We start from the raw sequence: 15416 nt of genomic DNA, 5'->3' as shown, positions 1-15416 counted from the left end.
AATATTCAACGACAAGAATCGATCGACATCGAGTTATTGTGTGTTAAATGTAACACTCCATCTACAAAATTCAAATAAGGATTCGATACCTAATATCTCTGAAATTCTCGAGCATCCCTTGTGCCTCGGTTCTAAAAGTAAAGACTATCCCTACAGCATAACACGACTCCTTTCATCATACTTTGTCATCACTCAAATATTTTTTAAAGAAAATTTTTAGGTCACCGCTAGCAGATATTGTCATTTTTGAGCTTTCTGTTATGGGTTTTCTCTCATGGTTTTAAAAATGCGTCTGTTGGGGAGAGGTTTCCACACCCTTATAAAGAATTCTTCGTTACCCTCTCTAACTGATGTGGGGTCTCGCAATTTTCTCTTTGTCGAAGCTCACACATGCTATATGTACATCTCATGGATCTTCTCTAACCGTGCATGATGTGTAGGTTTATTGTTATTTTTCTTCATTGGTTTTAGTGTGCATGGATATATGCACGCTCATAATGAGACCTAGAGAGACTTGATTCTCGGCTATTGATCGTGACGTTATTTCCTAAAGCAGGTAAATTATTTTTGGTATTTAATTTTCTAACCCAATTCGATTTAATTGTAAATCAAATCAGAAAAAATTTGACGAAAAAAGAGTTTTCGACTTATTGAAACGGTCTCTTTAGACCGAGGAGGAAATTTTAGGTCTTTGTTTTCGCTTCCTCAATCAATCAACCTAACCAATAATTGCACAAGAGCCCACTTCAAGAAACCCTAATTTTCTAGCCAAATCATAGAGAATTATCAAATTTTAATAAATTGAATTTTTATATTTTTAATATTATATGCATTTTATGATCTTCATTTGTTTAATTATTTTGAAAATGATTTTTATAAAATTTTATGGCTATGTTTTACTTGACCATTTTGTATTGCAATGAACATGCCACAAAAGTCATGAAAGCAATTGAAAATTGTCTATCACTATAATAAACATTAAACATCATACACCAAATGGTCGTCTTCTTCATGATAAATATAGTGGGACTCATCATCCAATTTGACACGATTGGTACGAAATTAAATGAATTTTAGAAATACGATGTCGTCTGCCCGTTACGTTTCCACACTCTTATATGAAATGTTTCGTTCTCGCAAGCACACCGCCCAGTGTCTCTCTCTGATACCATTTGTAATAGTTCAAGTCCACCGTAGATATTGTTTGCTTTTGCCTTTTACGTATCATCGTCAGCCTCAAGATTTTTAAAACGTGTATACTAGAGACAGAGAAAACAAAATTATCCTCGTGTTGTTCTAAGATTGAAAATTATCTTCATAAAGCTATACGAATCTTGGACGTTTTGTCCTCACTCGCATTCTTCCTATGAGATCACTTAATATAGAATTGTTTTAAGTCAAGTACGTTTAGCTTTTGAGTTCTTATGATTGAGTAACTGAAAAGGAATGTGCTTCTTGTTAATATAGACAGTAACCACCAATTTTTTAAGTATTTCTAACCATTATATCTTCAGGAACGCTTTCATTCAAATCTAGTTTCGGTTCATTTATTTACCTTTCATTTACTTCAGCGTCATAACGATGTGATATCCCACCTTAGTTGGGGAGGAGAACAAAACACTCTTTATAAGGATGTTGAAACATTTGCCTAGCAGACTCATTTTAAAGCATGGAGGGAAAACCCGAAAGAGAAAGCTCAAACTAGCGGTGGACTTGAACCGTTACAAACCGTGTTTATTAATTAATTTCATTGTTAAAAATTGAAAAGATTCTCTCTTCTCTATGATGTTTTTGAGTATTATTATTATTTTTATTATTAAAATAAACAATTATTCTTTGGACCATACAAATGTAATCATGAATCATGTTGGTTTGAAATGTTGTTAACTGGTTTTGTGAGCTGTCAGTATCTAATTGGTTAGTTATTTTATAGTTAATATTTAATTTATAATTTAATGATAAATAATATAAACTTTTTCAATAAACTGTTAATTGGAAAATTTGTGTATTTTTATATTAGTAAATAATATAAATATTTAAAAATTATGATCGAACCCGTCCTATTACATCATCATTAAAATAGTTAAACTAATAAAAATGTTCGAGAATTTAAAAAGATTAAATAGTCAAAATTTTAAAAGTTTAAGAATTCAACATCTTCACCCGAGATAATATCCTCTTGCAAAGTTAGGAAGGTATTTTTTCGACTTTGCCTAACCCTATTGATATTTTCATAGAAACAATAAAATATATATTTTGTCCATATCGAGCAAGAATCTCAAAATGTAGGATGAAAACAAGAACTTCAACCCTTACAAAGTTAGGAGGATATGTTTCGACCCCACCTAACCCTATTGTCATTCCGGTAGAGACCAATAAAATAGGTTTTGTCCAAATCGAGCAAGAATCTCAAAATGTAGGATGGAAACGAGAATTAAAACCCTTACGAAGTTAGGCGGATATTTTTCGACCCCTGCCTTACCCTATTATCATTCTTGTACAAGTCAATAAAACCAGTTTTGTCATTCCGAGCTCTAAGACCCTTACAAAATTAGGAGGGTATTTTTCGACTCCATCATACCTTGTTATCATTCTTATAGAATTTAGCAAAACGTATTTTGTCCATTTTGAGCAAGAACCTCCAGGATGGAGACGAGAACTAAAACCCTTACAAAGTTGGGAGGTATTTTTCGACTCTGTCTTACCTTGTTATGTGAGAATCCCACATTGGTTGGGAGGAGACTGGAACACTCATTAAGGGTGAGGAAACCTTTTCGTACCAAATGCGTTTTAAAAACCTCGAGGAGAAGCTCGAAAGAGAAAATCTAAAGAGGACAATATTTGCTCTCGGTGGGCTTGGGCCATTACAAATGGTATCAAAGCTAGACACCGAACAATGTGCGAGGCGGTGTACCAATAAGGACGATGGGCCCTGAAGGAGGGTGGATTTCGGTGGGGTCCTACATCGATTGGAGAAAGGAACAAGTGTTAGCGAGAACGCTGGGCCCTGAAGGGGGATGAATTATGAGAATCCCACAATATCTAGTAGCAGTGGGGTTGAGGAGCTGTTACATATTATCATTCTGGTACAATCAATACTACAAGTTTTGTCCATTCGGGACTCGGTTAAAAACCCTAGGTAAAAGGGAGAGTGAAAGGACCACACAGCTACAGTCCCAAACCAAGACTACAAGAGCAATAATATTTGTGAGCATGTTGGGAGTCCTTTTGTTGGCGTATTGTGGCAGCAGCATCACAAAGGGCTAATCCCATTAGCTATTGAGTTGGATAGACAGCCACATATCTTCTGTTTCACTTTGGCTTAGTGGACGCCACTGGGCATTCACTCAATCCTCTACTAACCACACGATGCTTCCCAAGTATTGCCAAAACTAGGGTTTTCATGATGACAATGGGTCATGTTTTCATGCTTCCCTTCACTCGTCGCTTTCTTCTTCATATTCAACTTAAATCTTGCCTTTCCTACCAACAAAGGCCTAATGTTGCACCACATGATTTTTAGTTGGACTAGGAATTTCAGTGGTTGCAACTTCGTACCTAAACCATTCTATAGATTACACGTTGATGTTCGTCGATGAGTGCGGAATCATTTTATTTAGATGGGTATTATGGAGTTTGAACCCGTTTTCTTACAAATTTGTAACTTTTGTTAACATTCTAATGTTATTAGGTTAACCCATCATAAAATGAGGTTGTTACTGTATGCATGACATGACTATTATGTGTGAAAACATTCATTTAAGATTACAACAACATAACGAAAAACAGATAACGTGATTTGGGGGAGGTTTCTACACCCTTATAAATGGTGATTTGTTCTCCTCCCCAACCAATGTGGGACATCACAATCCACCCCCCTTCGGAGCCCAGCATCCTCGATCACAATCCACCCCCCTTCGAAGCCCAGCATCCTCGCTGGCACTCTTTCCTTCCTTTAATCGAAGTGGGACCGCCCCCAAATCCACCCCCTTTGGGGCCCAGCGTCCTCCTCGCTGGCACTCTTTCCTTCCTTTAATCGATGTGGGACCGCCCCCAAATCCACCCCCTTTGGGGCCCAGCGTCCTTACTGGCACACTGCCTCATGACTACCCCACCTTCGGGGAACAGCGAGAAGGCTGACACATCGTCCGGTGTTTGGCTCTAATACCATTTGTAACGACCCAGATCCACCGCTAGCAGATATTGGCTTTATAACCCGTCTGCTAGGGGAAGGTTTCCACACCCTTATAAATGGTGATTTGTTCTCCTCCCCAACCAATGTGGGACATCACAAATGCATTTACCATACCTTCAGTCTCATGAATGTCACCACGACGTTGTCATCCACATAGAGATTCCTTTCCTTTATTTGAAAAGTAAGAGTAGGGTGTCGCTTGAATATTTAAGAAATACTCAGTAAATGACTTCACTGTTGGAGTTGGAAAATGCAAACACATGCAATATGGTGTGACCTTTTTCATAAAAATATCATGGCATGGTCTTGGCTCCTCTTTACCCTCTAGGTAGGGTTGGATGTGTATTACTTCTCTACAAGAAACCTATGCCACCGCACATGGGCCCACTAGGCGGACATGTTGGGCTAGCATACTCTCATGATGCTAGATACCACATAGGGAAAAGACTGCATGATATCATGACAAACATAAATATTATAAGGTATGTGTCTGTACTATTCATTATGTGGAAATATCCCAATGTATATGACACACATAAATGCATGAGGTTCCATTAGCTTAAAATCATGACATACGTAAATGCACGAGGTGCCCATAACTTAAAATCATGACATAAGTTTATAATGTAAGTCAAACTTTTATTCATACATATCATAACGAGGCTATGAACGTCCACACATAATTCTTGTCATACATTTCATACTTAATTTACCTAACGTGGTGTGTGAAGGTTTATGCATCATAATTATCGAATATAATAAACATGATTCTACATAGTATAATCACATTAATAACATAATTTATAATATGTGATAACATGACATAATATAACATAACATTACATAGTATAACATGCCTTAACTTAGCATATCATGACGTACAAAGCATAGCATTTGCAAAACAATCATAATCATGACACCTGCAGGGGCTACGGGGTACGCTCTGTAACGACTCAGGTCCACCGTTAGTAGATATTGTCTTCTTTGAATTTTTCCTTTTGAAATGTTTATGCTCAGAGAAGGTATGCGAAAAGTATATATATTAAATTAATTAAAGTATGCAAAAAAGAAAATTAAAAAATATATATATTTATAAGATCAATGGGAAAATATAAAAAGTAGTCCACGTGGGCTCAATGTGGACGCAATCTTACCTTTGAATTTTCCACATGAGATTCTTGAAAGTGAGTGTTTTGTCTTTATAATTTAATGATATTAAAAAAAAAATTATATAAATAATATATTTCTTTTTATAACCATTTGCCGACGTGTTTAGGTTGCGTATGATTATGACATTTTTTATACTCGATTTACTTGTTCGAGTGGTAAATTATTTCAGTTTAAAATAATATAATAAAATATTTAAGTTGGATTGATTCAAAGTTGGATTACTTATTTAAATAATTTTTTTTAATAAAAGTAAAATATTAATATTTAAAAGTAAATATTTATTTGTTTTTAAATAATTATAAAAAAAATTAATGAAATAAAATATTATTAAATAGTTATCAATTGATTTGTAAATTTAAAAATTTAATCTCAATAAAAAAATAAATAAATAATGCTGACTAGGACTCATAATATTCCTATAGATGACGACACCTGAAAAAGTCCACAAGAGTTTTTTTATAAAAAAATTTAATACTATTTTTATTAATAAAAAATATAAAAATCTAATAAAAATAAATAATGAAAGGAAAAAGGTGGAAAGTGCTTGAGCCAACCAAATATTTGGCATAAATTATATACACGTGTTTGGCTAATTTGTAGAGGAAGAAATAAAATGATTTTTCTTTAATATTATTATTATTTTTTACTAAAGTTTTTCAAAATTATTTTAACGTTAATTATCGAGCTCGAGCTCTAGTCCTTCGAGATGAACTCAAACAAGTGATCGTAGTTCGTTTTCTAAATAAATGAATTCAGTTTACACGTCGCTATATTTCATCATTTAAAAAGACTGACATTGTCATGTAGTATTTGTCTTGATCTTGTCTTATTTTTGAACGGTGGCTATGCACTTGACAATGCGACATGACAATAGTGTGAGAGACTATAACAACCCTAGCCACGACTCTAGTCCACCACTAGCATATATTATCTCTTTCGGGCTTCTCCTCAAGGTTCTTAAAATGTGCAACAGCCCAAATCTACCACTAGTAGATATTGTCCTCTTTGGACTCTCCCTTTCAACTTCCCCTCAAGATTCTTAAAATGGGTCCGACTAAAAGATTAGAGATTCAAATCTTCAGTATATTATAAAAATAAGGGCTAAACGAGTACCAAATAGGATAATGTAAATCGATATTAACACTTAACAAATACGATCTGACGTAAAAGAGATATCGCTTATCTTATAGTTGAAAATTATTATAGTTCGTAATGGAAAGTGACGCTAAAAATGGTCGCAAAAGTGGTGAATTTATAGGGTTGGAATGTTTGGTGGGGTATGAGTGTGAGAAAAAAGGTATAATCTTGGATAAGCATTGCCCACTTTCCTCAATTTATTGTAGGCTATTGATGATGATGAGTGTATATAAGAGTCAAATAAGTGTGGTTATTGTAAAAGGGTAATCATATTATTCCAAAAGTGATTGGTGGGTTACCCAAAAAGTTGTAGCCTTTCATTTTAATTTATGGTTGTGTGTTAGTCCATGTGTTGAATATGATTTTCAAAAGAAATTATTGGTTTGGTTTGAAAAAATGTGGTTGAAAATTCTATTTGGCGTCTGGTCATATACGATGTGGTCGAAGAATTAATCTGATTTATTTCGTACCTTTTGTTCGATGAAAAAAATAGGGAAGTGGAAGATGTATGATGACACTCGAATAAAGGAAGGTACATGAATGAACTAAGACTATATTTGAATGAGAGTAATCTTGTGAGATCCCACGTTGGTTTGGAGAGGAGAATGAATTATCCCTTATAAGGATGTGGAAATATCTCCCTAATAGACGCGTTTTAAAACCGTGAGGCTGATAGCGATATGTAAGGGGCCAAAGTGGACAATATCTACTAACGACGACTTAGGTTTTTACAACTAGTATCAGAGCCGGACGTTGGGTCCCATGAAATCTCACATAAGTTAAAGAAACTGATAGGTGAATAAAATGTCGTGAACTTATTTGAGTTGGGTTGAGTCCAAATAAATGAAAACTTTACGAGCTAAGTTGGTTTATAAGTTCTTTTAAAACGAGAGTGGTCCGATCAAACTAACCAATGGTCATGCTTAATTCTTTATTAGTTATTTGAGGTCGTTGAGAATGGAGAGGAAAAAAAAAAAATTGAAAAAGGCCCAATAAGGCCCAAATAGAGAGACCAAATGAACATATTGATCCTTTAATGAAAAATTTGGTCATGCTATGCTCGAGTCGGGGAAAAGGTGTGACCCTATTGTTTATGTTTCGAAATTAACACGGGAGTATTCATCTACTTACTTTATATGGAATGTAAGTAAATTCTATCTCGTAAAATTATATTCTCAATTCTATATTTTGTCAAGTTGTTAAAATGGTAGACATATTAAATCGACTGTAATAGTTATTCTCACCCATATAAACCAATACACAAATTCTCAGAGTCAAGAATTCGTAACTTACTCAGAATTAAGGTTGAGTTTCATATAATTATTTTGTGAAATATTAATTTTCTTAATCAACGTCTTAAAAAAAAAAGATTAAATATTTTGTGATCCAGTCTCATACAAACTCATTGTATAGAATACCCTCACTCGTATGTTTCTTCATGAACGACTTGGATCAAATCATTTTTATCAAATATAAAGTGAGTCATATTAAAAATACTAACAAAATAAGACACACAACCTTGTCCATATATTATAAATATTTTAGGTTATTACTTAAACACGACCCTTTCATGTATCAACCCGTATTCTTCAAAATTATACCAATAATATTGGATGGTTAGATGATAAAGTAATCAAAAATATAATTAAAATTAAAAAAAAAAAAAACTAATATTCGAGCTTTCAAAAGTAAAATTAATACCCTTAAAACTTATATAAAAAAAAATTTCAAAGCTTAGGTTGTTTAGTGCTTGCTGTCACAATTGCAATTATGAGGCAGTAGACTTGGCGACTGTGTGGCGCTTGTTCTATTCCAGCGAACAAGATAGCCGTGTGAAAATTAGATTTTGTAGACAATTATGATGAATGGTCGAGCATCGAAACATGTGGGAAAAAGAAATTACAATACTTAGTTGGGGAGGTTTGAAGACTACTCAGTCCCCCTATAGTACATTTAGGCTATTTAGGTTTGGCAGACCTAGACACGGTTTTGTCAAACGGTCATACAAACAGAAAATGCAATAGTAAAACAATATAACATAAAAGCAAATATTTGACATGACATGAATATGGTGCGAGCCCGTGATACTTGCCAAACTAATTTTGATGGTTAAGTTAGAGAGAAAGCATAAGGGAGGAAAGTTTATGTAAGATAATAATGACTTAGTTAAACTTACTTATTTATAATCGACTTACGGTTCTCTTTCGTACTCTTTCGTATTACGTGGGTGCAGTTTTGCCAACGAACTCTCCTTCCTCTTGATTAGCAACTCTAATCCTAGTATGTCGTCTTAAGATTTGTGGGTAGGTCTTGATCTCAACGTTCTCAAAGTTTGTAGGCAAGTTTTGATCTCGACTTTAGTAAGGTAAACTCAATCTTTGGCAACCTGTAGATCATGTGTGAGGTTTCTCGAGTTTTATTTTCATACGTTTGGGAGATTATTTTAATTAATGATCTCTCGCATCATCATGGACTGTTTGATCAACCTCGACTAATAAATATCTATTCGCTTCAATTTATTATAACCAACCTTTATTACGCCAAATATATATATGTAAATAAATGGGAATTAATTAATTCTTAAATGGATGGTTGAGAGGCAAAGGTACATCAATGAAATGCTGCCGACAGACAAATTCCTTTAGTTAATAAAATAGGCTTATCTCCTCCATTCTCCTTTTATATTCTTCCCCCTCACACACCATACCAATAGATGTTTAAATATAATATATGCAATTGAAAATAAATACGAGCTACGAGCTCCGAGCTATGACCTACTTCATATTGGCTCATAATATCAACAAAACCTAAACAGTGGTGAATACGGGCTGGGTTGGTTGAGTTATTGACCCAAGAAATCTGAATAGAGATCACAACTCAACTTAACCAACCCTCTATTTTCGTATTCCAATGGGTTTGGTTGTCGGGTTGTTTTTTTTAATTATTTAAAAAAATCATAAAATTCAAATATTAAGTTTTTACAAAATATTAGTTACAAAGGTTAAACATTCTTAAGTTTTTTTAAAAAGTAGATATGGTTGGATTGTAACTCTATCTTCAGGTTGGATTTGGTAATAGTTAGGTCGTTTGAATCGATAAGTTGGAATTTTTTATTTTTTAATTTAAGCATTGCTCTCCAAATTTGATTAATTTCAGATAATCTTGATTTATTTTAAAACTAAAGTTAGCTCAGTTGGTAGAGCGGAGAACTGTAGTTTATGCTAATCAGTAAGCCTTAGGTCGCTGATTTGAACCCGGCGGGTCGGATTCTTAAATTGGTTTTTGGTTTAGCTCGTTTGAACCACGACAAGGTCTTTGTCCATCCCAATGAGTTGGGTGTATTTGTTTAGATTTGGGTTAATAATATAACTATGGAGAAACAAGAATGCAACGTCATTCTCCTAAATTTGCATTTATGGGTCAATGGAGCACTCATTTTGACTTTGATTTGGTGATGCTTTTGTTCTTAAAATGTCAATCAATCCATCAAAACTATCATAAAAGCTCACCATTTTATAATATTTAAGAATATGATTTGCTTACGTGGCAAATCTACTTTTTATTTGATATTATCTTAATGTATTTTAAAAAGAAAAATACAATATTATATTTAATTACAAACACGAATGAACTAAGATTAGCCGAATCTCACCGCTAGCAAACGAAATTCCCTTAAGGTTACTAGGGACAGGTTTTCAGGTGGTGACTGACCCTAAAACCATTTGTAATGGCCCAAGTCCATCACTAACCGATATGAGGGAGAGGTTTTGAGTCGATGACTGACTCTTATACCATTTGTAATGGCTCAAGCCAACTTCTAGCCGATATTGTTCTCTTTGTGCTTTCTCTTTCGGGTTTCACCTTAAGGTTTTAAAACGCAACTGCTAAGGAGAAGTTTCCATATTCTTATCAAGAATGTTTTGTTCCCCTCTCCAACCGATATGAGATCTCACAAAATGAAAGTTATTACGTATACCAATAACGTGTACCTTCATTTCTATATTTGGTGACTTTCTAAGAATTTTTTTAGAATTTTTATCCGTGAAAACAAAACATGTTAAAAAGAACTCGATAAAATCGTTTTTAATGCATTAAGAATAATATTTTTTAAAAAATTTAAATGATAGAAGAATGAAATTGAGAATTATCCTTTATAGGAAATATTATTGACATTTTTACTCGAGAATAAATACGAAACGCCAACATTCAACGGCAGCAGGCACGCCAAAATTTCTGCGGCTGATTTGGCTCTCGAAGCTCTGAGAACGTGCCACCCAAAAACAAGAAACGGCCCCCGGGAGTCTCAATTCCAACGCCCCGCCCTTCTCTACGCTTCACTTTTCTGTAACACCCATCTCCGGATTCGACCTCTAAACCCCTTTTCACCGGAAAACTCGCCGGATTCTTCATCGGGACCAAAATTGTTCACCAGAGAATCAAAATAGACTCCGTTGATTTGGATGTGAGCGGCTATGGTGGAGCATTGAGCGATTAAGATGAGTGGTTTTGAGGGGAAGAAGAAATGGGGAATTTGTGGGGTTAGGAATCACATTCACCGGCGCCGCCATGGACGTGGTACCTGGGTCGGTGGGAACCGGCGGTAGTTTCTCTTTAAGACTGGGCCAGACTGTGTTCTCTTCCGCTTCGCTTCTTTTCATGTCTTTGGGTATTGAGTTCTACAGCTACACTGCTTTCTGGTGATTACCTTTTCCCCCTTTTCTTTGGATTGCTTTTGATTCTGTTCTTGGTGGTTTGTATGATCCATGGAAGATGAGTTGATTGGCTTGAAAATCTCTGAAATTAAGCCTTGATGGGATTTGGGTTTGTGTTGTTGAGATGAATGAATGTGAAGAACTTACTTGATCTTGGTTAGGATCTGCGAAGCTTTTGAATGTTCTGTTTAAGGAAACTAGTTTTGATAATGCTTGCAGGCAATATACAAATAACTTGTTGGTTAAACCATACAACTTTGAGCTATGAGTTTATTTAGCATGTTATCTATATGCTAGTATGCCCTTTTGTGGTGGTTTTCTCTTGCTGACTTCATTGAGATTTGCCACCAAACACCTCCTTTGGATCTATCTGCAATTCTGTTGTTTCAAACTTGAGTTATATGCAAAAACAAGCTCATTCAGAAGATTATTCATAGCTTTGTCCTAGCATCTGATTCGAAAGAAAACAGATCGAAGTTTATCTTATAGTTTATGGAATAGGTTATCTAGGATATGTAGGTGGATGTGTGAGATTCCATATCGGTTGGGAGGAGAATGATGCATTCTTTATAAGGGTGTGGAAACCTCTCCCTAGTTCACACGTTTTAAAAACCTTGAAGGGAAGTCTGAAAGGGGAAGCCCAAAGAGGACAATATCTGCTAGTGCTGGGCTTGGGTTATTACAAATGGTATCAGAGTCAGACACCAGGCGATGTGCCAACGAGGACCAAAGGAGGGTGGACATGAGGGGTGTGCTAGTGAGGAGGTTGAGCCCCGAAGGGGGTAGACACGAGGAGTGTGCCAGTAAGGAGGCTGAGCCCTGAAGGAGGGTGGACACGAGGGGTGTGCCATCAAGAAGGCTGAGTCTTGCAGGGGGCTACACCGAGGGGTGTGCCAGCAAGGACGCTGTGCCTCGAAGGGACGTGGATTGGGGGGTCCCATATCGATTGGAGATAGGAACGAGTGCCAATGAGGATGTTGGTCCCGAAGGGTGATGGATTGTGAGATCCCACATCGGTTGGGTGGGAGAACGAAGCATTCTTTATAAGGGTGTGGAAACCTCTCTCTAGTAGACGCGTTTTAAAAACCTTGAGGGGAAAAAACCCAAAGAGGACAATATCTGCTAGCGGTGGGCTTGGGCTGTTACAAATGGTATCAGAGCCAGACACGGGACGATGTGCCAGCAAGGAAGTTGAACCCCACCCCAAAAGGGGATAGATTGGGAGGTCCCACATCGATTGGAGAAGAGAGCGAGTGTCAGCGAAGATGTTGGACCTAAAGGGGGTGGATTGTGAGATCCCACATCGGCTAGGGAGGAGAACAAACATTATTTATAAGGGTGTGAAAACCTCTCCCTAGCAGACGTGTTTTAAAAACCTTGAGGGAAATTCCGAAATGGAAAGCCCAAAAAAAACAATATCGGTTAGCGGTGGGCTTAAGCTGTTGCATGATCAATCCATTTGGTTTAAAGTAAAATAGTTCATGAGATTATCTGAACTGAACTCGACCGTCTATTTGTTTATCTTATAGGCTACTCTTCTGGGATTCCATGATTTTGCTTTGGATATTAATCTTTCCATTGTTGTACATCAATGCAGCTACCTTGTGACAGTAATGGGTTTGGTCATACCCTGGAGCTTCACCTTAGCATTGGTTGATGGCTATTCAGTTCTTGTAAAATGTCCTCTTCGACAGCCCGGAATCCTCACGATCATCATCGTCGGAGATTGGGTAAGTACTTCTTCTTGAATGCATTAAACTTTCAGTTTCAGGATGCTTTGGTTTTGGTATTCAAACCATTTGCTTGAAGAACAGGTGCTCTCACTTCTTACACTGGCTGCTGCTTGCTCGACAGCGAGTGTCGTCGACATACTGCTTCTTTCGGACAGTTCGTATTGCCCGTCGAAGCTGTGCAGGAGATATCAAATATCTGCTGCCATGGCCTTCTTGTCATGGTTTTTGTCTTATGCTTCTTCTCTTTTCAATCTTTGGTTACTTCCATCCTTATAGTGTTCATAACTCCTAACCTCTAATTTGCTGAAGTTCTGTATCCATAGACTTATGCACTCATTTTGTTCTGAATTAGAAACTTGTACACTTATTTTGTTCTCAAGTTGGATGAGATTTTAGGCAAGGAACCGAACTACCCAAATTCAAACAAAAAAAAATCTATCCCAACCCAATTTTTATGATTTGAATTGGGTAGTCTAAGTAGACGGGATTCCTAAATGATATGAATACCTATACTATTAACCTATCGGGATTGTCTAATTCTATTCTTTAAAACTATAAAAACTAAATTTCAACTTTTTCTACCAAAAAGATCAAATTTATAATTTAATCTATCTTCGTCTCACCTTTGATCTGGAATTGATTCTTCCTCTAAAATACCAATGTCAATTTTGGAGGTATAACGACGGAATTTGGCGTGTCATTACTTCAAAATGGATAATGTTAAGTAATGTAACAGACTATAGCTTCAATATTCGATCTTACCCATTTGGATCTCCTTAAATTTTTCAAGTTCAATTATGTTTCTAAGATGTTGTTCCAAGGTGTTAGGTGGGGCACAAGGTTTAATTTAAGCTAGGCTACTTTTAAAAACACGTTATACTAAAAAATGAATTTGATTGTCAGACATCAAGTAAATTGTAGAGGTCGCACAAAAATAATTAGAGTTGCCCAAATCGTTGGTTAATGTAGCAATATCGTATATGGTTTGATGCTTAGAGGTGAGTGATCAATTTGGTAAAGTGGAGAGGTATAGAAAGTGCACAAAGATGCAACATTAGGAAAAACATTCATTATACTAGAGAGACAATAGTTGTCTCATTTAGAGAGTGTCGAAATGTTGACTCGTTTACATAAGATTCTCTCTTGGATTTTGTATGATACAAGACATGAGGATCGACTTAAGCTTGAATTGCTTAGCTCAGTCCTTAAACGTCATGGACATATCAGGTGTCAAGCCAACTATAGTAGTAACGAAGCACTACTAAGCAATTCACGTATTAAGTCAAGGCGGACGACTTATGTTTTTATGTCGGACCACACTCGTCGACCTCTGATCGAGTTGCGAGCACAAGCAGGTAGGCGGCTAGGAGGGAGGGGCAGTTGGACTACCTTTTCAATCAATCTCAGACCAACCCCTAATTACTAGACCAACCTGACAGATCTTGTGCCACTCCACCTGGTCATATTAAACTGTCATGTCTCCTAGCTCCCGAGACTCTTTCATAAAATTCCAATAATTTCTCCTGCTCGATGGGTCTACATCCATCCCTGAATGTCATCAGGTATTCTTCAGTTCCCCACCATTCTTGTAACCATCACCATTCTTGTAACCATCACCATTCATGTTTGAGTACTCGGAGTCTCCATTCATGTGTGACGGTTGCAAGGAGGTCGGTATAGGCTCTCGCTATAAATGCAGTCTGCAACTTCGACCTTCACGTGCATTGGCGACACTCCCCGATTCTGCAATGCCTGTGGGAAGGATGTCACTGGCTTCATTTACCACTGCAAATTGTGTGGTTTCGACCTTCATCCATGTTGTGCCAAGCTCCCAATGGCACTGAGCGACGGTGCAATCAAGCTCTACCTTTATAAGAAAGTGAGTGCATCGTGTCATAGGTGCGGGCGGAAGGGAGGAAGCTGGAGATATAGGTCTTCCTGTAAGAAGAATAATCTACATGTAGCTTGTGTGAAAGATATGCTTGTGGAGAGCTGGCATGAATTGTATTTTGGACGTGGGAAAGGGACCAAATTGGAGACGAGAATTCCTAGTCTTAGGAATTCTCTTCAGACTCATCACAACAAGGGCAAGGGGAAGATGAAAAGGAGCTGTGTTATGGCTGGTATGGCTGTCCAATCTGTTATATCGGCACTGCTCGGTGACCCAACAGCTCTGATTGCTGGAGTTATTGTGGCCCTGATATCAGCAGCTTGATGAACAATGATATCAAGTAAGTTAGGATTAGGATTAGAATCAGGTTCCTTCAGTATGGACTTGTTTGTAGGATATCAGATCATCATGAATCTCATGATATCATTTAGTTGTAGCCAAAAATCCAAGAGCCTACCTCGTTGATAAACAATTTCTCTGGCCAAAAGGAAAAAGAAATAGTGATTTTCTTTCAAGAACTGAATTTCCTTTTGAGTTCACGTAATATTATCTAAAAATTCCCCCCCCCCCCCCCCCCC

At 36.6% G+C, this 15416-nt stretch overlaps 2 protein-coding genes across 2 annotated transcripts; both read left to right on the top strand.

Moving 5' to 3' along the window:
- The first annotated feature begins 8411 nt into the window (after positions 1-8411).
- Positions 8412-13342, top strand: LOC111499660 (CASP-like protein 5C1). Its single transcript, XM_023151289.1, has 4 exons — positions 8412-8422; positions 10722-11199; positions 12812-12944; positions 13029-13342. Exons 2-4 carry the CDS (start codon positions 11069-11071, stop codon positions 13221-13223), a joined length of 459 nt encoding a protein of 152 aa, XP_023007057.1. The 5' UTR covers positions 8412-8422; positions 10722-11068; the 3' UTR covers positions 13224-13342.
- Positions 13343-14569: 1227 nt separating this feature from the next.
- Positions 14570-15402, top strand: LOC111499507. The gene is given in 3 exon segments (XM_023151066.1): positions 14570-14646; positions 14648-14671; positions 14673-15402. Coding segments are annotated over 3 exon segments (591 nt in total). The 3' UTR covers positions 15163-15402.
- The last annotated feature ends 14 nt before the right edge of the window (positions 15403-15416 follow it).

Source organism: Cucurbita maxima, unplaced genomic scaffold, assembly GCF_002738345.1.
Source record: "Cucurbita maxima cultivar Rimu unplaced genomic scaffold, Cmax_1.0 Cma_Scf00027, whole genome shotgun sequence".
NCBI lineage: Eukaryota > Viridiplantae > Streptophyta > Magnoliopsida > Cucurbitales > Cucurbitaceae > Cucurbita > Cucurbita maxima.
Note: the sequence above shows the minus strand (reverse complement) of the source record. Positions and strands in the feature narration are given on the sequence as shown.